The following is a 26560-nucleotide window of genomic DNA, read 5'->3' as shown; positions in this document are numbered from 1 at the left end:
CCCTTTTATCTCAAAATCAGGTTCGTTTGGAGGACGTGATTTTCAACAGACTGTCGACATTCTAGTGGGAACCCATTGTTTCCCTCTTCTTGTCTACTTGTTTCTTTATTATTATGAGGCTGACTTCATACAGGAACTTCTTTTGAAACAAATATCAAAAGTTAGCCATATACTTTAACTTTACTTTCCGCTTTATAGATTATGTTCTCTCACTAAATAATTTTAAATTTGGTGACTATGTTATAGGAATCTATCCAATCGAACTAGAAATAAAAGATACTACAGTTAAGTCTGCATCATATCTCGACTTACATTTAGAAATTGACAATGAGTGTCGGATGAGAAAAAAATTATACGACAAATATTGTAGCAGCGTCTGCATACGGAGTATAGATCTGCCAATTGAAACGATATTCCCGGGCTTGTATTTCCTATCATAATGTCCTTGGGAGAGGTTTGTCATATGCTTACATGTAAAACTGGCTTTTTTAATTATCATACAACTTTGACCTGTTGACAAAAATATGCAAATTTCAAGAAATTGTAACCAAACAACGTATAGAAATAAATTATTGGATATCTTACAGTTTTACAAATGCTAATTTTGATTTCTCTTTACTATAAGAGTCATAAGAGTGATAAACATAATGCTGGTCTGAATTTTGAAGAACTAATTCCATTAGGTGTTCTGTACCACTGAAGCCACAGTTAATATTTTAAGATTACATAGTAGTAGTGTAGTCACTAGTGTTACAAGTGAACAATTTACATTTTTTTTTGTAGTTTATCATATTAAATGACGTACTTATAATTTAGATATCATTGTATCATTCGATTGTCTATTTATTAATAATTAATACTTTTAACTCTAATTTCATATCCCTTGTATTTGCCTAAAATTACAAATATATTTGAGCAGAACTATTTTAAATTTACTAGGTTACTTATCATTCTATTTGAGAAATAATTTCCACTTTAACTTAAACCCCCTCCTCCCCCCCAACGTGTATAATGCCCTCAAACATGTCCACATCGACGTCAATGAACTGCAAAACATATCTTGTTGTAAAACATTGCCAATGCATGTTATCTGTATAAACGCCCAAACGTGTCCATTTTTTTAATAAACACCCAAATGTGTCCTATCCCCCAAATGTGTCCATATGTTTTTTTTTCTTTTACTGGTAATGTCATTCGTGTCAATATAATAAGCATGTACTAGTTTATTTGGTTATTTCTTTTTCAGTAACGTATACTCATTTTGCTATTTCATTAAAAAGTAGAAAATAACTTTAGTGTTTTTCTTTACTAATCCGGCAGAATAACCTGGGTTAAAGTGGGGGCGTTCGTTAAGATATGTTGAATGTAAATGTAAGCAGCCATGCTCAGTTAAATTGTAGATATAAAATCAGATACCTCGTGTAGGGAGAATGCCCAATTCACTGGGCAATTCTAACTTATCGTTTAATTCTCCCTTTAGATTAAAATCCTATAACTAGTGTTGATCCCGAATAACCGTAAAATTTGAGGTCCAATCCTCAATTCCCGGTATGATAATAGAACCTATCTACGGTATGAAAAAGAAGATGTGGTATGATTACCAATGAAACAACTCTCCATTAAAACCACATGACACAGAAATTAACAACTATAGGTTACAGTACGGCTTTCAACAATGAGTAAAGTACATACCGCATAAATAGCAATAAAAGGCCCCGAAAGGATAAATGTATTTTTGCTAACATTATATCGTTCAAATAATGCATGAAATATTTGACACTGGACGTTTTGTCTCTTATTCATGTGTCTTTAGTGATGCTTGTAAGGTAAGATTTATTTTTAAAAAAAACTGATAACAATTTTATAATTTGAAGAGCTTTTTAAATAACAGACTGAGAATTGAAAAATGTCAATTTTGCTGACATCGCCGTGCAATATTCGGATTGATATAAAAACTTCATCGGAGTTTATTATTACAGAATACACAGTAAACGATAAATTCAACTGAACAAGACTTATTTGTATTTTCGCTCAAAATGAGTATGAAATACTTGCAACTGGCCAATATGCAAATACAGTGTAGAGTTAATTTTATCTTGCATATTGAACTTATGATTATGATAATAATTAACAACCGGCATTGAACAAACTAATGCTAATAAATGACTACAATATCAACTGTGTCCCCCATCATAGAATAGCCGTTAAACGTTATTGATTTCATTTAGGACATACACTTATTAGCGGTAAAAGACGTGCGATTTTCTTTCTTGTGATAGTGGACACGTTTTGGCGAATAACAATTATCGGACACGTTTGGGGGTTATGAAATTGGACACGTTTGGGCAATATTGAATAGTAAGGACACGTTTGGGGAGAATAGACACGTTTGGGGAAATCGGACACGTTTGGGAGTGTTGCATATACATACACAGTCATTATGACACAACTAGTAGGAACACTTGTAATTCATATACGATAAAAAAAAAAACACCTTTAGACTATGTATATATAAAGTTTATTATAACACAAATGGTAGAGAAAAAAAATAAACAAGGTAATTCATATATGATAAAAACAATATTTATTTACAAAATTCACTATTATAACACAACTTGTAGAAAACAGTTCTTTACAATGGTAGTCATTTATAATTCTTATAAGAAGCAGGTGCACTCGTATAAAGAAATAAAAAAAGACACCGAAATGAGCCTGCATAGTTCATATATGGTATATAATTTAGTATATCAATCAATGTACCGGTAAAATTAAAAGAAAGGAAGAACAGAAAATAAAAGAGAGGCGAAAGGTACCAGAGGCACAGTCTAACTCATAGATCGAAAATGAACTTAACATTGACTACTGAACCATGCAAATGAGACCAATGTAAAATAAACCATGACAGACTAACAAGTACATCTTTCAATCAATTTGTGCATTAAATGTAGTTGACATATTGCTTACAGAAACTAAAAAACCATGACACCTTAACAGTGATCAATGAATCATGAAAACGAGGTCACGGTAAGATGTTACAAGCCAGACAGGAATATACACCTGATACTTTTACATGTTATAATCATTTTATACACCTAATATAGTTGACGTTTGCCTATATTTAAGACCAGAACACAAAAACTTAACCACTGAACAATGAAAATAAGGTCAAGGTCAGATGACACCTGCCGGTAGAACATGTACACACTATTATTCCACACACAAATTATAGTATGCATATCACTAATAGTACATTTTTGTACATGATGGACTTGACCACGAAAACTGAAACCATAAAATGAGGTCGAGGTTAAAGGGAAACTGTCTGACAGGCATGATGAAATACGATTATTACCATAACAAAAAATCTGAACTTTTTTTCAAGTTTTCACGTAGACCATGTAATGAGGTCAAGGGCAATTTACATTTGTCAGACGGAAACTTCATAACATAAGCAATATAAATACAAAGGATGATGTATCCATATTTTTTAATTTCTTAGATATGAAGCATTTAAATACTGTAAATTCAGAAATTAATGCGAGGTTTTTTATTATTGCGAAAAATGCGACAGAGTTGTAAACGCAATAGTTTAAACTTGCATTTTGAAATTTGATATGAGTTTTCAAAAATTCAAATCGCATTTAAGTTTAAAATGACAAAACTGCAATAATAAATGCACGAAATAATTTCTGAATTCACCTTAGTTAGTAATCACTATCCCTATGTCGCGCTTTCGGCAACAGAATCGTGGGCGTGAATAAACGTGTCTTCGGTGGTTATAGCCATCATATATTAGAACTAAAGATTGCCCTTAATAGTCCGGTTGTCCATCACTAAGTATTAATAAATGTCTCAGGTGGTTGCCGTCATCATTTATAAGAATTAATGAATGCCTCTGGTGGTCAAAATCTTAATATGAAGGAAAAACATATTTCCTCTAATTTACCCTTTTCAATTATAATTTAGATATGCCTCTGGTGATTGCGTTCTTCGTCTGTTTATACAAAAAATTGTCTCTGATGTTCGTGTTCTGCAACTGGTCAGAACCAAATGATTATCATATCTATAGAAACTTCACATAACATCATTCCTGCCAAGATTGTTGAAATTGTTAAAGACGTTCTAGGATATAATAGGAAATGCCTGCCCCCAATGTTGTCATGTTTTCGATCCAATACTTATCATGCACATTTACAAAGAGTCTTTAAATGATAAATTTCCAGCTATTTTTTGCATGTAGATGACAAAAATAAATAAGTTGTCTAACTATAAAAAGATAACCGAAGCTATATGAAAACATAAGCTGTTATTTTTGTATGAGAAAAATAGGATGCAGTCAAATTAAATAAAATTTCATTAGATGGTGTCTTCTTCCGCCACACTATATGCACCTTTGTGTATTTCTAACTTTTGTTTTGATTGAGGGTCTTCTTACTTTACCAGGCATAGATTACCTTAGCCGTATTTGGAACAACTTTTTTTAAATTTGGATCCTCAATGCTTTTCAAATTTGTACTTGTTTGGCTTTATAAATATTTTGATATGAGCGTCACTGATAAGTCTTAGGTAGACGCGCGTCTGGCGTACTAAATTATATTCCTGGTAGCACCTTTGATAACTGTTTATACTACTGGGCCGATGCCACTGCTGGTGGACGTTTTGTCCCCGAAAGTATCACCAGCTCAGTAGTCATTAGTTCGGTGTTGACATGAATATCAATAATGTGGTCATTTATATAAATTTCCTGTTTACAAAACTTTGAATTTTACGAAAAACTAAGGATGTTCTTATCCCAGCCAGCATAGATTAACGAATCCGTATTTGGCACAAATTTTTGGAATTTTGGATCATCAATGAATGCTCTTCAGCTTTGTACTTGTTTGGCTTTATAAATATTTTTATATGAGCGTCACTGATGAGTCTTATGAAGACGAAACGTGCGTCTGGCGTACTAAATTATAATTCCTGGTACCTTGAGAACTAAATGCAACAGACATATACCGATTATGACAGCATTAAACGTGTAAGCGATATAATGGAAAATGTCGACATCTCTAACATAAACAAAAACATATTACTGTAAAATACAAGGGCATATAAAACAGATCACAAAGACAGGTTATATTGCATCCACACACCACAGGATACACACTCTGCAATCAATATAAAATTTCAGTCAAATGAACTTGTTGTTCCTTATAAATGACCATCTAACAGGGCAGGCAACACGCCCTACAATAAATAAAATATGTATGTCAAACGAATTTGTTGTCCCTACATTATACATTCGCATCTTCCCAGTGCAGTCATTAAACCCTGATATCAAAATAAAAAATAAGACAATTGAATTTGTTGGTTCTTTAAGTATTACCATGCACCCACAAAGCGCAGGTAATAAACTCTGTTATCAATATAAAAAATAAATCAAATTTTTTTTGTGTTTCTTTAGGAATCATAAATAAACATCCACACAGGGCAGGTAACACGTCCTGCAATAACTATAGAATTTAAGTCAAACAAATTTGTTGTTCATTTAGGTAGCACACATGTGCTTCTACACAGCGCAGGTAACAAACCCTAATATCAAGATAAAACTTTAGTCGTATGAATGTGTTGTTTCTTCAGGTATCATACATATTCATCTACACACCGCAGTTAACAAACCCTGAAATCAAGATAAAAATTTAGTTGTATGAATGTGTTGTTTATTCAGGTATCATACATATTCATCTTCACACCGCAGGTAACAAACCCTAATATCAAGATAAAAATTTAGTCGTATGAATGTGTTGTTTCTTCAGGTATCATACATATTCATCTACACACCGCAGTTAACAAACCCTGAAATCAAGATACAAATTTAGTCGAATGAATGTGTTGTTTCTTTATGTATCTTACATATTCATCCACACAGCGCAGGTAACACATTAAACCCTGAAATCAAGATTAAAATTACGTTAAATGAATGGGTTATTTCTTTAGTTATCTTACATATACATCCACACAGCGCAGGTAACAAACCCTGAAATCAAGATAAAAATAAAGTTAAATGAATGTGTTGTTTCTTTAGGTATCTTACATATACATCCACACTGCGCAGGTAACAGGCCCTTACATCAAGATAAAAATTAAGTTAAATGAATGTGTTGTTTTTTTAGGTATCTTAAATATACATCCACACAGCGCAGGTAACAGACCCTTACATCAAGATAAAAATTAATTTAAATGAATGTGTTGTTTCTTTAGGTATCTTACATATACATCCACACAGCGCAGGTAACAGACCCTTACATCAAGATAAAAATTAAGTTCATATACATCCACACAGCGCAGGTAACAGACCCTTACATCAAGATAAAAATTAAGTTAAATGAATGTTTTGTTTCTTTAGGTATCTTAAATATACATCCACACAGCGCAGGTAACAGACCCTTACATCAAGATAAAAATTAATTTAAATGAATGTGTTGTTTCTTTCGATATCTTACGTATACATCCAAACAGCGCAGGTAACAGACCCTTACATCAAGATAAAAATTAATTTAAATGAATAAGTTGTTTCTTTAGGTATCTTACACATACATCCACACAGCGCAGGTAACAGACCCTTACATCAAGATAAAAATTAAGTTGAATGAATGTGTTGTTTCTTTAGGTATCTTACATATACATCCACACAACGCAGGTAACAGACCCTTACATCAAGATAAAAATTAAGTTAAATGAATGTGTTGTTTCTTTAGGTATCTTACATATACATCCACACAGCGCAGGTAACACATTTAACCCTGAAATCAAGATTAAAATTAGGTTAAATGAATGTGTTGTTTCTTTATGTATCTTACATATACATACACATAGCGCAGGTAACACATTAAACCCTGAAATCAAGATTAAAATTAGGTCAAATGAATGTGTTGTTTCTTTGGGTATCTTACATATACATCAACACAGCGCAGGAAACACATTAAACCCTGAAAAATTACAAAAACTTGTCTAAATCATTTGTGTCTTTTAGATATGAAACATATGCATCCATTTTACGCAGGCAACACACCATTTAAATCAACAGAATACTAGGCATCCATAATATGTAGGCAACTCACCCTATTATCAATATAAAGTTGTAAATCCAGTTCATGTATTGTCTTTTAAGCTATCATACATACTTCTATGTTTTCATTTAAATCAACAGAATACTACTTAAATATATATCATCATACTGTTATGTTGCATTATATATTCTTAGATAATCTACAACATTTCACAAAATGTTAAAACCAGTACCGAATAGTTTACAAACTTAGATTAATATCAAATTATCTATGAAAAAAAAGGTAACATATAAAGTAATTATGATAAATACAATTTAAATCAGTTGATAATAATTTGTTACCCTAATATCTGTACAAAAGATTAACATAAAATATAGATAAATATTAAAAAGCAAAAAACACACAATCTTAGAAAAAAATAAATATATAGATTTACATAAACTCAAGTAAGTATGATGTGGTTGTTTCTTTTCATCTTCTGCCAAATATATTCTTCCCTGTCATGTTGTTGTTAAGCATGATATGTTGTTGATATTGAAACGAGGTCACACGTTTGATACTAGCAAGATGTCTTGAATTCCATCTCAGGAATTGTATGCTGTCTCTGAAATACATAGACAATATTTTATCACATAAATTTTAAAAAAAAAGCATGAAAATCCCTTATTATATATTTCATTACGAGGGCCGATTTTATATCACTATGAGATATTTAGTTTCAATATAATGAATCTGTTTCAAGTTTTATATTTTGATTAAATACTGATCGTTGAGATCAAATTCTGTCTCATTCTTATGAAAATAAAATTAATTTCATTTCTTGTAAACATTCTCTTCACTCTAAATAAAATACCAGCATAATATCGAATGTACTTTTGCAGCATCGCACTTCAAAACCTGACATTTGTTTAAGTTTCGCTTCAAAATGTTATAAAAATTAAAACATGAATTAGATTTAAATATGAAAAATTTAAATGTTTTTTAAATTATTGAAGAAATCACACATTTGATTTTATAAACTTTAAAGTAATATAAATCGTTTTGACTTTGAACGTTTCCAGTGACCTAATAAAAAGTAGATTGCACTATCGTAATATTGCTTCATGATGATGGATTAGCCAATCAAATCAACGCATTTCTCATATCACATATCAGTTATTCGTATCACACTTGGTACAGTGTGATACATGGTTTTTTTTTATGTTAATAATAACCATAAAAAATGTAATTGTTTGTATAAGGAATAGGACGATATAAAGACATTCGTGTGCATCAAGCTTTTTTGTGTCAAGTGTATGGTGGACTGGTGTTTGTCTTTTTGAAGTTTTTTTTAGTGTAGCTGTTGTCTTTTTTATTTTCTTAAACAGCTCTTTGACAACTAAAATTTTTAGAAGAATTAAAAATATATATCTTCACCAAAAAGTAATATACAGCACAAAATATCAAATCAATAGTAATTTCTGTTTTTCAAATCATTTGATACACAGGTTATTTATAATATCTTAGTATACACAGAAAGATCTTCAGATTTTAAGATACAGGATCTATGTACGTATAACCTACTTCCAGTTTATTTGTAGCAACTATGAATGGTTGATATATTTCTGCTTGTAACCACTGTGCTTTCTATTTCATCTGCCAGTTCAGTAGTGACAGAGTCTTCTCGTAATGTTTTTAGAAATTCAATAAATCCATTTTCTCTCCCATGCAATAGAATGTCCATTAGTTTTCTGTTCTTTTGTATTTGTGCTGGACAGGCATTTATCATTTGACTATCAGCTATTGTCAATATATCACATGATATTAAATGATCTACTATTTTTTCATGATTTATACAGTGAACGATATTTGAATAGTTCTTCTGTAGACGAACTCTATAAACAGGAACAGTCCAGTCGGACAATCCTACAATTTATTGATTAGAAGTTTTTATTATCACTTTAAATACATGTGTTATAAGAATACACATCGAGAGTTTCACGGGATATCATAGATCATGACCGCAGAAGTCGTAAATTATTTTGGAAAATCCGAGTAGAAACTTTTGAGGGAAATCTCAGCATTAAAATAAGACAAACAATTATCGAAAATGTAAAAACAAATAAATTCAATTGTTTTACATTGTCTTATTGGGGCCTGTTAAAGCTGACTATGCGGTATGGGCTTTGCTCATTGTTGAAGGCCGTACGGTGACCTATAGTTGTTAATGTCTGTGTCATGTTGGTCTTTTGTGGATAGTTGTCTCATTGGCAACCATCCTTCATCTTCTTTTTTACACTTTATGTTTTTTTTTAATCATTTAAGTAAATGATGGTTTATACAAAACACGGGTCATCCAGGTTAACATTGTAATTATATCAACGAAAAAACGAAAATCCAAACAAAGAATACAAACCCCTAATATTAACAACGGTGTCACAAGAATTGTAGGGTCAGCCTATATGAGACTATCCTTTCCACATTCATTTTATGGGTTTTTGCATTGTTTATTTTAATATGTTATGATAAAAAAAAACTGTTGCTTTTTTTTCTTTTTGCGCCATGGATTATCTGTAGTCTACCATCACCTTATTAATTGATTGTACCTTCGGTACTTTCACTTTTACAAACAAATATAAGATCTTTTTTAACTGGAAATGTATCAAGAAGATCAATGCAATACAAAGACTGCTACATGTATTTGTGTATTATACCTTCATTTTGAGGTTCTAATGCTTCACTTGAGCCCTCTTCCTGTGAATTATATTTCAATTCATCTGCTAAATCTGTGTATCCACTTTTCCGGAGTGCATCAACGAACACGGTATAAGTGGACTCTCCCCTTTTATTTACTATTTCAAGCAATGCTTTATTCTGATCATCTTGTCTAACGTGCTGCTCAATGCTGCGTCTGTCGTCGGATGATATAACTAAATGTGACATCATATAATCTAAAGTCTGACTGATATCTATGTCCTGTGTGATTCTCTCTGTATTTAGGAAATATAGATTATATTTGATTAGATTGTTATTAGTATCAGAATTAAAATGATTTCAGATTTTGTATTTTTTTCAACTTGGTCGGATATCATTATTCAGATAACCACTGAAACATGAGTCCAATCACAACAAAATTAAAAAACAACACGTGCTGTTTTCACTTTAAAGCAGAAGCGTTTACAGAAAGTGCATGTGAATTATTGCCGTTCAAAAAATTTACATGCTATGCTGCACCTAACTGTAGGTTTATATAAAACCAAATTTTCCTTATTGAGTTGGAACGTTTGTTTTATCATGATTTTCAAATGTGTCATTAATAATGATAATAATAATAATAACTCTTAATTTAAAGAGGATTATACAGTTATCTATAACACTTATTTGTGAATTTTGTTTAAAATAATGGCGGTAACGAAATACTAGAGACTAATTATATGGTTGTGACCAGTATCTCACATGACAGTAGATTTTAAGTGGTACACTATTTGAAAGGAATGTAAGTTTACGCGAACAGATAGCTGACTCTTAAATGTAATAATAGTTCATGTAAAAAAGTGATATCAGACTAATGGATTATTATTTAGACTGTCCATACCTGCCGCTTGTTCCTTTAATCCTACTCCATATGTTATGTATGGTAAAACACTACTTAATTCAAGGCGATGGAGAGCTTTGAATAAAACTTCATATGTAGCTTCTGGAAGTTTCCTCCAATGGTTCAGGACCGCCTCTGTTTGGCTACGAAGATTTGTAACATGGTTTCTTTCAATCTGTTGCATCTCAACCACTTTAAGTCCAAGTTCTATTCCAAGCTGATAAGTTTGATTACCTATATGATCTGGCAGTTGTTGTAAACTTGAACCTAATGGTCTAAGATGCAACATGTCTCTTGGTTTGTCTAAAATATGTTCATCCAAAAAAATATTCATCTTTTTTATTTCAAAATAAAATAGAATATATCGCCCGTTTAAACAGTACTGCATTTCCGTGACTTTGAAATGGTCTGCATAATACATTGAAATAGTCTATAAACAATTGACCTTACTTTAACATTGATGTTGATAGTTCATCTTTTCCCTATGATATCCACGTGAATTATTAACACTTTTGATTTAATAGTAATAAATCAACAGTCTTTCACTTTATCTAGTATTCCTTTCAGCATAAAAAGTGAACAAACACATACATTGCCACAATAGTAGTTGAAGGGCAGTAACTCAAGTTCCAAGATGATAAGTTTTGAAATGCTTATCAGAACCTTTCAAAAATGTAGGTCCTCAATACCTTGTCATTTGTCTGGTTTTTTTTTTATATTTTTGAATTTAATTCAAGCTTCAATGAACGGTCTTTAGTAAAGAAAAGGCGTGTATACTTATTCCTGGTATCTTTGATGAGTTTTACCTTTCTACATTGGCTAGAGGTGTGGGAGAGGGTTTAGATCTCATAGACGTGTTTAGCCCCGCCGCATTTTTGCGCTTGTCCCAATTCAGGAGCCTCTGGCCTTTGTTAGTCTTGTATTATTTTTAATTTTAGTTTCTTGTGTACAATTTGGAGTTTATTATGGCGTTCATTATCACTGAACTAGGATATATATATTTGTTAAGGGGCCAGCTGAAGGATGCCACTAGGTGCGGGAATTTCTCGCTGCATTGAATACCTGTTGGTAACCTTCTGCTGTTGTCTGTTCTATGGTCGGGTTGTTGTCTCTTTCACACATTCCAAATTTCAATTCTCAATTTTATTGTTCTGAATTATTTCTAAACGATTTAAAGATTAGAAATGTTCACTTACCCAACTCTTTTTGAACTTCTCTTGAAATCTTAAATAAGAAACTTCAATTTAACAAATATTCTTGAAAGAACTTTCACAAACATAGGTAAGATATTATCTCTTTATATACTGTATGTATATTTTTTTACAGAGAAATGTATACTGTTTACATGAATTATCAAAGCGTTTTTCAAATACAAGTACAATCATATGGCTGTTTCACTTTTTCTATTATAACCATGGCGTTGTCAGATTATTTTCAATCTATGAGTTTGACTGTCTTTGTGGTATCTTTCGCCCCTCTTGTGCTGTCTAGAATAATTTCCTATGCAATGTATGGTTCAACCTTCCAATTTTTATCTTAAAATGTCATGTACCAAGTCAGAAAAAATACCATTGTTATATAATAGTTCGTTTTTGTTTGTGTTACATTTTGATGTTGTGTTTCTGTTGTGTCGTAGTTTTCTTATATTTAATGTGTTTCCCATAGCTTTAGTTTGTTACCCAGATGTGTTTTATTTTTTCTCAATCGATTTATGAGATTCAAACAGCAGTATACTACTGTTGCCTTTATTTTTCCTTATCATGGTTGAGTTTATAATGAAACTTTGGAGGAAGGTTTCATAATAGGAATCTCATGAACGGTACATTATCAATAACATGTATAATCTATGAAAAAAGAGCAAGATCATATAAACCCAGTCGGACAAACTTACACCAATAACAGTTTATATATACACCAAAAATATTTAACATGTGACTCATACACTGATTTCAACAAATTAACTAAACACAAAAAAGAAACATGTTGACCAATGAATCATGCGATCTGTTTTATGTCATGAAAATAATGTACGAGGAGCATGAACTCTTTACAATCAAACAATAACACAATATTGTTCACTTTTAAAAATTATAAAGAAAAAAGGAACTTACTATGCAAACCTCATATTGACAAACGAATCATGACATTGAGGATAAAAACACAACCTAAGTTAACGTTGTAATGGACAATTTAGACTACAAGACAATACAGCCAAACTATATTTGATATATTGCTTCAGTATCTGATTTTAAACTTAATTAAAGTCAAGTTTTATTTTCGACATGAAGGTCTTACCACAAAAATGTATAGCTTACATAGTTATCCCCTCGTTAACGATAAGGGATACTTTCATGGGATTGATATTTCTCACAATCATTTAATATATCAAGAAAGGGAGAAAAAGGATATTGATCATATAACATAAAATATCGGTAAGCAATACAAGAGGTTGCACATGTTTACCTGACATAATTTGTGGATGTCGATATCTTCTTCTTTCAAACTGTTCTGAAGCTGCTTAAATGTAGCATTTTGTGAACTCTTTTTCCAGTCATAAAAAGCATTCATTTTGACATCAAAGACCCATCTGTTGCTTGATTCCTTAATATTATCCCAAGAACTAACTGGATTTTTTTCTTTTAGGTGGATATACATTTTTCTTGTTTCTTCAATTGTCATTTCAGCTGCTAAGCGTCCCAAGTGTCTATCATTGGGATTGCTACTTAGCCATGCCATATCTAGACCTATAATATATTGTAACCTACATAACTGTAAATTACAACTTTGCATTTCTCATTTATCTTATTTTTTTTAAATATCTGCTTAATTTATACCAGTACATAAACATAATTTTCATGCTTGAACTAGTCTAACTGAACACATGAAAGGTAATTAGCAGACGTGTTTATGAAAGAGATGTTAAAAAAACATGAGAGACCCAGCAACCAAACGACACAAATAACCATACGACATACAGTGATTAATATATAGCTTCAACAATAGACAGAAATGTAAGACATGTGTAATGCCCCTTAGATTCCCCTCGACAAATATAGTTGTTTATCAATTTAAAAAAAAATAATCTTAAACTATCTGCCAACGCCACTAGGCTCCCAAAATAGCAATGAATATATCATACAAAGATAAAATTGTTAAACTCAAGTTCAAATTTAGAACCTAAACACTGAATTTGAACTTTGCTTGGTAATCATGATTCTGACTTCCATCCAACAAGGTTTGTACTTCTACCTACTGCATACAATCAAGAGACATGCATTTGATTCGACCTGGAAAGGAACTAAACCCTTGATTACCCACGTTTTCGGTGAAGTACTTATTCATTCTAAATATAAACGGTAGGTCTGACAATATAAAACAATTAAGATTTAATCAACATTTAAACTTTCATCTTACGTAGTCAAAAACACACTAAGTGATTCATATCCTTTGGCATGTGCTAATGGTTTACTGTTTATTTTTTTAATATCCAGCATCTGATTTGCTTTTAATTTTGTCAGTAGTTACTGTTTTATTGTTTTGTATACAAACTATCCGATTTTCCTGTTTTATTCATATTTGTTAACATTTGTTTTGGTTGCCTCATTGTTTTTCTCAATCCTTTTTCGTATAAAAAGAAACACGAAGACATTTAGAATAATTTGTTATAAAGTTTTATACTAGAAATACTAGCATATCAAACTAATGATGGTAATACTAAGAAATATCTTACCCGGACAATCTTCCGGGCATATGTCAGCCTTCATAGGTAACTGTAAGATAAGTTAATATATCTTTTAACAAATAAATTAGGATATCTCTACACTTAATATGATGAAGGTGTGCAGCACATATTGATGATTTAGGCTTGGAGAACAAAGTTTATTGTTACATCAGAAATGGCCATTTAACTACTAACCAGTAACTGCGATATTTCTGTTATCATCATTTTGCGTCAAATGTCAGTTGTCTGCATAGAGCCCACACTAGTGATTGAAGTCCTTTCTTACTAATTTAATTTGTTTTATGGGCGAAAAAAAATGGGGGTGCACTTAAAACAAATGAACCTAATATGTTTTTATAGTATAAATCAGACCGCTTGCTTTCACCGTTTATCGTCAAGGCCTTTTCACATAGCTTGTTTTACGGCATGGATGTAAGTTATCTACTTCTTTTTTGTGCTGTATAGTAAGCTTATAACATGTACCTTATACTTTTTCATTTTTAGCCATGGCGTTGTCAGTTAATTTTCGATTGATAAGTTTGACTGTCCCATTGGTATCTTTCGTCCCTCATTTATAGCATGCTTACATTGGTAGACGATAGTGTAAATGTATTTTGATCAATCAAATTAAAAAGAAATACAAATACTAATGTACACGAGGAGAATACATTATTCATGTAACGTCATCAATATAACTTTCAATATCAAACAAATCCGAAACAGTCATTTTGATATAAACAGCTCTTATTCATCAATGGGTAAGAAACGAAGGCTGTTACTCCTCATACTAGGTTCTAATTTGGAAATACAGCCCATCGACTTTGTCGGTTTCGAAACACACTCGGCTTTCAAATATTCAGCATTGAACTTTCCTTATTAAGATTAAGGTAGCACAATACAAAGATTTTTCATCCCCAATCAGACACATTTAAACTGATGTAATTCCACTGATCTTTCTTTAAATTTTATAAATGAGGTACCAAAAGAAAGAAGAATGATTAATCTTTCAAATTGTAATAATTTCTTTATGACATAACTATTACATAATTAATTGTTATGTAATAAGTTGCCATATTGTGATGTCCATACTTGAATGAACTTAGCTTGTTTGTTGTTCATAGCATCCTAAAATATTTTATAGATTCTTGCACAACACAGTTTGACCTCCAAAACTGTGTCTCAGATTTTACCTATTGCATTTCATTCTCCCATAAATCTTTAATGAAGTTTGCAACATCAATTCATAAGAGACCACCAAATTCAATTGGGTATAAAATGTGTTCTACTGATGTTTTTGGAAATCTGAGACACAGTTTTGGAGGTCAAGCTGTTTTGTACAAGAATCTATAAAATATTTTGGGATGCTATGAAGAACAAAGATGCTAAATTCATTCAAGTGTGGACATCACAATAAAGCAACTAATTACATAATAATTAATTATGTAATAATAATGTCATAATGAAGTTAACACAATTTAAAAGATTAATCTTTCTTCTTTCTTTTGGTACCTCATTTATAAAATATAAAGAAGGATGAAATGAATTACATCAGTTTAAAGTTGTCTGATTGGGAGTGAAAAAATCTTTGTATTGTGCTACCTTAAATCAGTTAACCGCTGCGGACACATAAAGTTAAAAAAAGGGATGTTTTTGTATTGGTTCTTTTAAAGATTAAATAATACCTTATTAAGCCTTTAATAGTAAATCAGTCAATTTTCATACTTATCCACTACGATAAAATCAGAATTTTTCAAACAGTTCTAAATTATATTACAGTCAATTAAGATCTGTTCAGTCTACATTAAGATATTTTTTAAAGTAGTTTTTATCTACCTGTACACATCAACAGTATATTGAATTGTTAAAAAAAATCCACTGAACTTTACTTAATTAACTTCGAGATAATTATCTGAAAAGTACTGAGTGATCGGAAGGATAAGTCTGAACATAAAATGATAGACTGAAGACATCTGAACAACGAATTGTTCAAACTTTTCATATGACTATAAATCAAAATGACCTGTCAAGCTAAAACTCGTTTACAAGTGAACTGACTTTTGATCTAACAGCAAAAAGTTGAAAAAAATCTATAAAAGAGAGATACCTTGTCTGCAAACCATTTGGACACAATATTAGTTTTGTGTATTCTATTGTGATCGTGGCATGTCCATTCCTCCTTAGACATGTTCGATCTCAACGTGTGGTCAAAAAAGCAAAGACCTGACCCACACACTATGCCAATTTGAATGGTGAATGGCATATCTCTAGTACAATCAGAATCATCTGAAACTGAGAAATAGAAATTGGAAATGTTTGTAATGGCATGTGTGAGGCATTCCTGAGCTGTTGATGCTATTGTATGTACAATGGAAATTTGGCTTTCTTTGTGAGAAAGAGAAACTATGATTCTGTTTCCCTGAATGTCAATTCTCATATCGTGTTCATTATCAATTGTAACATCAGCACTGTCCGTGAAGATCATTAGGCGACTGGATTTAGTGCTGACTCGAAGCTTCCATATTGATATGAAAGTCGCAATGAATCGGTAAAGGATAGCAGGTGGTACAACTTCCTCCTTAAACCTATAAGCCAGATGTATGCTTCTTTTAAAATCTATCTGTTGGCTGTCTTCTCTTTTGGTGCTTATCATGCATGGAACTAAGAAAAATTCAGATTCATTTTCATCGTCTTTTTGTCTACAAATTATGTCCAGATGAACTAACATTTCTACCATATAATATTTATGCTCTGAGATCTCCTTGAAACAGTCTTGTTTCCATATTTCATGCAAATCCTTTTTCAACAATTTTCCACTCTGTTTGAGGTCTCCTAATATTTCAATGAGATGTTCTGGCCAAAACTGTTCGTCAGTAACAATGGAACGTAGCACGTCTACCAAAAATACTGGATCTATGATAACAGTATCTCTCAAGCAAGCTTCATCGAAGTAGATCAGTTTTCCAAGGGCATGGTTAACCTTCAGGAACTTTTGTAGCTGATCTGGGGTTAATGCATGTTTTTCATTCTGCTGGTTAAGGTCATTCAGTTCACCAATGGATAGTACTTTCTTTTTCTCCTCTACTTTTTTGGCTAATTGAAGTTCAAGGGGTACAAACTTTGTTGGCATAGGTTCTCCACAACAAGGATGGTCTAATGCAACTTCCACCAACTGCTTCTTCAATGTGTCTAATTCGTCGTCCTCTTTGTTTCTTGCATCCACAAAAATAAGTGGTTGATATTGAAGATGTTGTTTTCCTCCATGATTTTCGAAGAGTTTTTCGATTGAGCCTTCTAAAATTCGTCTCTGTTCCTCAATATCACCCTAAAATATAAACAGATCAAAACGTTATCTTTACAATCCTCCTTCATAATTTTCTTTACAGGATAATCTAAAATTGTCGTCTCCTTGAATTTAATCTCACTTTACCCTTGGATGTATAAATATAATAAGATATAGCAAACACTTTTGACGATTGCTTAAAATGAAAATGTTAACGACAATAGTTCCAAAAATAATGCTTAATCGTTTAGATGATTCCATAGGAGATAACAACTGACCATTTAAACTGTCACATGGGTATTAACTGATGTTGTTAAGTGGGAAAAAGCCATAAAAATGCATTCCAACTACATTATATGTTTCTAGCAACACTTGAACAGCGGCCATGATTATTGATGGAACAACTCTCAGATGTACTTCGGTTTATACAGAATGTTCAGGTTAGTTTTATGTGTAGTTTGTAACACAGTGATGACTGCTGTACCAATATTTTGACTATTTTATTTATAAAATTTCTGTTTTGTTCACGCATCCTTGTAAATATAACGGTAGTTGATAAGACTGTTGTAAAAGTGAGAGGTTTAGCGCTATAAAACCAGGTTCAATTCACCATTTTCTACATTTGAAAATGCCTGTACCAAGTTAGGAATGGGACAGTTGTCGTCCAATCGTTTAATGTATTTTGTCATTTGATTTTGCTTTGTGATTAGAGATTTTCCGATTGAATTTTTCTCGGATTTCAGTATTTTTGTGATTTTAATTTTTTCAGAGATCTTGATTACAACTAAAATGTGTCAACAACTTTAATTTTTTTTATTGAGATTAATTAAGTGTAGAACAATTAGAAAATAATTAAAACTAGAGGTTCTTAAGAGCCTGTGTCGCTCACCTTGGTCTATGTGCTTACATGTATTAAACAAAGGACATAGATGGATTCATGACAAAATAGTGTTTTGATGGCGGTGATGTGTTTGTAGATCTTACTTTACTGAACATTATTGCTACTTACAATTTTCTCTATCTATAATAAACTTGGCTCTTTCGTTACACAGAGGAAAATATTTTGTAAAAATTTACAAAAATTAATGAAAATTAATGAAAATTATTAAAAATTGACTATAAAGGGTAATAACTCTTTGAGGGAGGTCAACGGACCATTTAGGTCATGTTTACTTATTTGTAGATCTTACTTTGCTGAACATTATTGCTGTTGACAGTTAATCTCTATCTATACTAATATTCAAGATAATAACCAAAAACAGCAAAATTTCTTTAAAAATTACCAATTGTGGGGCAGCAACCAAACAACCCATTGTCCAATTCATCTGAAAATTTCAGAGCAGATAAATACTGACTAGATAAACAATTTAACCCCTTTTCAGATTTGCTCTAAATGCTTTGGTTTCAGAGTTATAAGCCAAAATCTACATTTTACCCCTATGTTCTATTTTTAGCCATGGCGGCCATCTTGGTTGGTTGGCCGGGTCACCGGACACATTTTTAAAACTAAACACCCCAATGATGATTGTGACCAAGTATGGTTAAATTTGGCCCAGTAGTTTCAGAGAAGAAGATTTTTGTAAAAGTTAACGACGACGGAAGACGGACGACGGACTTACGACGGACGCAAAGTGATGGGAAAAGCTCACTCGGCCCTTCGGGCCAGGCGAGCTAAAAAGAATTAAGTGGCAGGTACACAACTACAATTCATTCTTCGAGGTTTAATAGATGATCTTTGTTAACAACAATAGGAGCTGATAGCACAAGTCTAGTTCATCATCAATAATTTTTTGTTGAAAATAACTCATTTCTAATGTAAAAAAATGAGGGAAACAAATCTTCGAACAATTTTGTAATAGAAGTGCATCACATGTTTGCAATCTTTCGGTGAAAATTCAATAATTAAGGCTGAAAACTTTCAGAGTATAGTATACTAAAATGTGTACCATCTAGTAAATCAGACGGATGATCAAAATACCACAAAATATTTCATTGTGACAGGTTCATTTTTCAACATACTTCAATCTTGTCTGTTGTTTTGGAGATATAGGGGAAACCCAACGGATGGGTTCTGTACACAACATTCAGTTGCGACTCTGTCTTACATGGCAAAGTAATAGAGCTACATAGTTCTTTAAATTATGTCAGTACTTACTTTTACTTGATCTTTGTGTGTTGCAACAAATTTGATTTTTGGGTATCCTCCATTTTCAGTCAAGGTCTTACAATATGTAAGGACTGAATTAACCCAATGGACGAGATAGGCTGCAACGAACACACATACATGTTAATATGTTTGAAAGTGTAAAATTATCTTTCAATAATTAATGATCAATAAGCATTTATAAGTAAATGAAAATAATTGATTCCCACAAACACTATCTAATCATATCAATCTTTTCAATTGTTACATGTGTTAGCAGCATTGTTGAATTTAATACAAAAACAAATGTGAAGGTCATTTCAGTAGTTAGATTAATTATTCCTTTAGGAAAAATATTTTGTATTCCTGCTGACATAGCTTCAAACAATACTGTGTTATTTGCATGAATCATAAACTGAATTAAGCAACAACAGAATGTAGGGATAATCATTCTTATACATATCAGCATTCATTACGAGGTGATTTTAGAACATCACAAATCGGTCTTCCGCTTTTTGTGTTTAAATTATAAAAAAGAACAAAAAATTCTTCCTTCTTAATACTGGATAAAAGAAATCAGTTTATGTTAGATGTTAGATTAACCAATAATACTAGGTCTTGTATTGCTGATCCTGTTGCTGTATAAATCTTTGCAGAAGAGCCTATTGTTTGTTATATTGAGGCCTTAGATATTCAAAGAGAGCTAAGGCGATCAACAGTTAACCTTTATTGAAATACTATAAACATATCTTATTTGAATGTAAATAGATATATTGTTTTGACTATTTATAAATGGTACCATACCTGCTGTATTCCGTTGGTTTTTACAGCCAGGTAAGTCTATGTAGTCAGGTATTTCTTCGTAAATACCTTTACTACCATTGAATATCAATACAAAAGTGCCTCTGCTAGATATGAAGAGTTGGTGTGTCAAGTGATATATCTTTTGACCGCCAAAGTCCCATAAATCTATGGGGACAATTACCATTTCGTAATTGCCTTTATTACATTCAGATCGGATTAGTTGAATAATTTCCTCCTCTGAAATGTCCTTGGCAGTCAATTTATCTTTAGTGTCTCCCTCTCTCCCAGCACTATCATCTCTAGTAGCTCCATGCATCAGAGCACTTTCATCATTTGAAGATTTTAGATTTGCAACATTTTGACCTGAAAACAACATATAAGTTGATTTGTGTATGTAAGAATTGATAATTGAAACACAATAGTCGTGTATTTTGTTAAAATAAAACGTGTGTTCCCTTAATCACATATATTATGCGTATAATTGATAAAACAACGAATATTCAAAAAGAATAATTGTCAAATGTTAGACAGGGGAATACAATATAGTCATTCCTTGGACTTATCCATTCTACATGTTCTAGGCAGTAAAAAAAATTGTCATGCATTTTGTTGTGAGGGGTGTAATTAGATGCAACCACGTCCGGAGAGGATATGTGTCGCAAAAAATAAATGGTGACATCTATGTTCTGGCAAAACGGTAAGTCAAATAAACATGATAAATGGTCAGCAGTTCGCTATTTGTTATGACTCAGAATAAATGTTGTATAAAAACTTCAACTAAACAAATTTGAAAATTGCCTTTTTTTTTCTATAATAGTAAAACATACATTTTGTAAAACATAAAGATACATAGTTAGATAAAGCATATTAATGCATCTTTACAGTTAAATTTCTGATGAAATCAACATAAATTTATTTAGATTTATTCGGACTCCAAATAAACTTTATGAATTATTGTTTTGCTTAATTTGAACAATGGTTAATTAAGACTCCGATTCGGGCCGATTTGAAAACCGGTTCTTAACTTTAAAATTCGTTAACTTCATTTGTTTTTCTATATCAAAACAAGTCTTATTTCGGATACTCTAGACCTCAATGAGGATTAACTTAAAAAAGGGTCCACAATAAAAAAAAATATGAATAGCATATTAAAGATACAAAAGAATTCAAGTTTTTGAATTAAACCCCTACTAATATCAATAAAGAAAAAAGCAATTTATGCAAAGTACAAAAAAGAATCGTTTAGTCCCATTTAGTAAAAAAAATGATTAGGGCCTTAACCCCAAAAAACATTCGCAGCTTTCCATTTTCAGTACGGAGCATTGTGGTTTTAATTTCCAGAGACCCATAGACCTATACTCAATATGTTGTCAGGAACCATGGGAATCAAAGTCTTTCTGGTCACTACTTCCTACACAGTTTGCCCATTATCTCAGCAATAATACCTAACCTTCCTTTGTTTGTTGACACCTTTAGCTATAATTTCATAGAGAGCCATAGACTTATACACAAGCTATTGTCCAGAAACATTTAAATCGTAGTTTTTGGTCCTTTTTATAAATTGTAACAGTTTGGGCCATAACCACCAAAATCAATCCCGTATAATTTCACAGATATCCAAGGATTTGTACTCAAGTTCTAAAACACAAAAAACTACTTTCTGTTGGAGTCCTCATTCATAAACAGTGGTAAAATTTCATAAAAATGCATAGACTTATACACAAATAATTGTCCGGGAACATTTAAATCCTACTTTTTGGTCCTTTTTAACAGTTTGGGCCATAAAAACCAAAATCAATCCAAACAGTCATTTTTAAGTATAAGACCTTGTCGTATAATTTCACAAATATCCTAACATTTATACCTAAATCGTGAAACATAAAAAAAAAACTACTTTTTGTTGGACTCCTCATTCCTAAATGGTGGTACAATTTCAGAGAGATCCATAGTCTTATACACAAATAATTGTCCGGCGACATATACATCCTATTTTTTTTGTCCTTTTTAAACAGTTTGGACCGTAACCATCAAAATCAATCTCAACTTCCTGTTTGAAGAATGGAACCTTGTGGTCAAATGTCACAACTTTTCACTGTTTAATGACGTTCTTCGTTAATATAAATTGTGAAATGTACAAGGTTTGGCACAACACTCATTTTGACACTGACAAGAAAGACCAGACGTCCACTCAATATGGCATGATTTATATTCACACATAATACTAACATCAAATACCTTTTAATACTTTCTGTTTTCGACTTGAGAGACCGAAGAAAGCTTTCAACCTTGATTTCAGTTTGAGTACAGCAGGAGTATTGACATTAGACTTAACATCACTTCGATCTGGCATTTCCTCTTTACGTTTTGCAGCCCCTGAACTGGACGTAACTTGACCTGAACTAGATGATATAGAACCTTTGTTTTGGATTTCCTCCCTGTGTTTAGCATCAATAGAATCTGCCATATCCTCGTTAAATTTTTCAATACCTGGTATTGCCATTTCTTTACTCCTTAGCAAACTTTGCACGGTTGCATTCAATATAGTCCCTGAAATATGTTATCTGATTAATCATACAAAAGTTTGTTTCCAAGACATTTTTTATCACTGCAAAACTGCAAAACATAAATTCACATCTACTAAGGAAAAACTCTTAGATTGCTACGTATGGTTAAGCAAGAAATAGCATGGTGATATATAATCACATTGCAAAAGTAGTCGATAACAACTGATTACTGATTACGATTACCCCTGCCCTCATGACAGGCAGCCAACAAAATGTAAAACATTTCAAACAAGTAACCTAAGGGTCTTTTTAAAAGGTTGAACTAGAAATTGAACTGTGATTGTTGTTTGCTTAACATTCAGTAACATATTTTATGAATTTTCGGGACTAGAACAAGTTAACAATAAATAAAATAGGCAGAACCAGTAAAGGAGCCCGTCCAGGATAAAGGTCGGTGAAATGTGTGCTGCCACTGGAAAACCATGGTATAATGGATTGGCATCTGATTAAACCTCACCATTTTGAATGGTTGTATATTTTATACATCCCATACAACCAAACAGATGACTCTCTTTCGGCAGAGTTTTGCCGTTCGGAAAAAGACCTATGATGACAATATTTATATTCACCAATGGGGATAATGGTATAGAAGGCAAATCTTAAAAATGTATGTGAAGTAATTTCTGCATTTTAACTCAGGAGTAACTGAAACATTTGTTTGCATCTTAAAACCCACCAAAGTACCAGCTAACGCTAACATATAACCTATAGACGCACAAGTATAGTAATTGAATAGTAAAAGAATGTTAAAATATTGAATTAGCCGACTGCTGCCTAATGACAATGAAATTTATAGTCTTGAAAAGGAAACAAACTTGACGTTACAAATTGTCGGTATGATAAATTGTCGTCACAAGGCTTATCGGCCAATAATATGCAAGTTTTCCATTTAAATGTGTCCATTTACAATTTCCAATTAGTTATGTAAAATAATACACAGGCAGACTGTAAAAGGTTGTATTGTCCATTTGACTTCTATATATTTGCAGAAAAAAATTCTTAAAAAATCATTTTTATGAATTAATAATTTTTTCCTTGATGTATATTATTATATGGTATATACGAACTCTGACTATTAATTTCATAATTTTTGGTCAATAATTAAAAAGGTTTCCCATTAGGTCTCTATGTTAATTTTATTTTTTGAAGTGTTGATTACCTGATGGAGTAAGTATAAGTAGTGTAACGGCCTTCTAAACAAAACAAAAACAACATACATGTGCTTTTAATGTTTGTTTATTTGTATCATGTGACTATACCAATTTGAATATTAAAGGACACCAATGAAAATGATCATCACTTTGTGGTTTTGATTATTGATTTTATATCATTATATAAGTTAACTTACTATACACAAGCCTTTCATGCTTTTAGCATGGTGAGTTGTATAACAATACAAAGAGGCTCTGTATAGTTAAAAAACAGATTTCAGTTAATAAACATTCAGTTATTTATTAATGTGCAAAATGCAATTCTTGGAAGCAAACAATTTAGGAAAATAAAAAAAAAACGTTTTTATTATTTGGTAAATTCTGTCATTACTAAATGTCCACTAACATAACATATGAAGGTAAACATAATTAACAATATTCATTTTCATATCCTTTCCCTATAAAGTAATATTTTACTAGTTTATACTATATCTTATATTTTTTTTTTAAAGAAAATGGAAATTGCAGTTTCTTGTCATAGATAGAACAACTATTACAATCACATGGCATGAAATCTAAGTTTAGTTGATGGTCAGTAGAGGTCATCTTAATATTTAAATATGCAAAGTCACATGGTACAAATAAACAAACATTAAAAGCACATGTATGTTGTTTTTGTTTTGTTTAGAAGGCCGTTACACTACTTATACTTACTCCATCAGGTAATCAACACTTCAAAAAATAAAATTAACATAGAGACCTAATGGGAACCTTTTTTAAATATTGACCAAAAATTATGAAATTAATAGTCAGAGTTCGTATATACCATATATTAACATACATCAACAAGATCAAGAAAAAAATTATTAATTCATAAAAATGAATTTCAAGAATTTTTTTCTGCAAATATATAGAAGTCAAATGGACAATATGAAGAACAGACAAGATTTTTTTCAGAAAATAAAACATAATAATTTCACTGTCAGGCAATTTTTGAAAAATTGTGTTATCTGAGTTGTGCAGAATTTTTGACTTATTCATATTTGCCTTCAAGGTATAGATTTCTATATATGTACTTCCTTAAATAGTGTCGAGTAAGGCATATGAAACTATGTGCATAAACAGACAATTGTATATGCCTATCAGTAATTTTCGAAAGTTTTGCAATGTTTTATTATGGTACCCCAAAGCTAGTCATATTCAGTATGTTTACGAAGAATCAAACATAATAATGGTGGGCTTCCCACAGATTTATCACCAAAGGTCAAAGGAGTAAGCAGAGGCCAATATAATAGACGGAAATCAACGAAAAAACAATTGATTAAGTTTAAAACTGAAAGTGTAACTCGAGATATATATTAACCTCACAATATATAATTCGAACTTTGACCTAAAATATGGGTTCAATCTCTTACTCAAATTTAAACACATTACCCTGAGATGCATTTCCTAAGTCAATTTCTCTTGTATATATTCTTAAAGTTTACATACCCTTTTCCAAGAAAATCCAACAACGTTCCTTTATATTCATTCCAGCTCTGCCGAGATAAATCCATATACCATCTGTTGACTCTCGATGTTCTGGAGCCTCATCTCCCACTAGAATTTTGGCTAAACATGTCTTGCCGACACCAAATGGACCGGTAAGAAAAACACGGTTCCAGTAACATTTGTATGATCCGCTGCTTAACAGACCTTGAAATTCCATATCCGAAAAAATCTTTATTTCTGCATAAGGTCCTGCATGTAAAAAACCGAAATTAATATAAGTTATGAAATTCATATATCCTTTTTATTGTTATTTTGCTGAAAAATATACAAGCAATATCAACAGGAAGTAACACGTAATCCAATACATATTCTTTAACTTTTATTCATTTAAGTACAAGAGTGCACATATTGAAATGTCTCGCCTGCATTACTGGCCATTGCTTTTGTGTTGAGTCTTAAAGATAAAGGTTTTATTGAATGTATCACATAAACCTATCATCTGTGATTATGAGTTCAAGGTCAAATAAATCCTTGCAGACGGACATATACACATTACAATATTTTGAAGACCTAATATAGTAGATCAATTGCTTGTCGTGATTAAAAAAAAACAAGACCAAAAAACAAACACTTAACATTGAACAATGACCATAAAATTGGGTCAAGTTCAGATTGTACCTACAATACAAGCATGTATACTTTACAGTAATCCAATGCAACATAAATAGCTGGCCTTATACTTGAAGTATTTGACTTGACTCGGACTTCATTGGCTTG

General features: G+C 31.7%; 1 protein-coding gene across 1 annotated transcript in view; it reads right to left on the bottom strand.

Annotated features, from left to right (window-relative positions):
- Positions 1-7535: 7535 nt before the first annotated feature.
- Positions 7536-26560, bottom strand: part of LOC139504326 (uncharacterized) — a 40043-nt gene continuing 21018 nt past the window's right edge. Inside the window, exons 6-17 of the mRNA XM_071294395.1 lie at positions 25784-26032; positions 22813-23124; positions 20578-20940; positions 19786-19895; positions 16455-17672; positions 14360-14399; positions 13093-13373; positions 11826-11853; positions 10630-10932; positions 9749-10024; positions 8619-8960; positions 7536-7659 (exon numbers count right to left, since the gene is read on the bottom strand). Of these exons, the coding sequence (XP_071150496.1) occupies positions 8626-8960; positions 9749-10024; positions 10630-10932; positions 11826-11853; positions 13093-13373; positions 14360-14399; positions 16455-17672; positions 19786-19895; positions 20578-20940; positions 22813-23124; positions 25784-26032 (3515 nt within the window). The 3' untranslated portion in view covers positions 7536-7659; positions 8619-8625. The remainder of the gene's footprint in view (positions 7660-8618; positions 8961-9748; positions 10025-10629; positions 10933-11825; positions 11854-13092; positions 13374-14359; positions 14400-16454; positions 17673-19785; positions 19896-20577; positions 20941-22812; positions 23125-25783; positions 26033-26560) is intronic.

The sequence above is a fragment of the Mytilus edulis genome, chromosome 14 (genome assembly GCF_963676685.1).
Source record: "Mytilus edulis chromosome 14, xbMytEdul2.2, whole genome shotgun sequence".
NCBI classification, from domain to species: domain Eukaryota; kingdom Metazoa; phylum Mollusca; class Bivalvia; order Mytilida; family Mytilidae; genus Mytilus; species Mytilus edulis.
The sequence above is the reverse complement of the archived record's forward strand: the minus strand, read 5'-3'. Positions and strand labels throughout refer to the sequence as shown.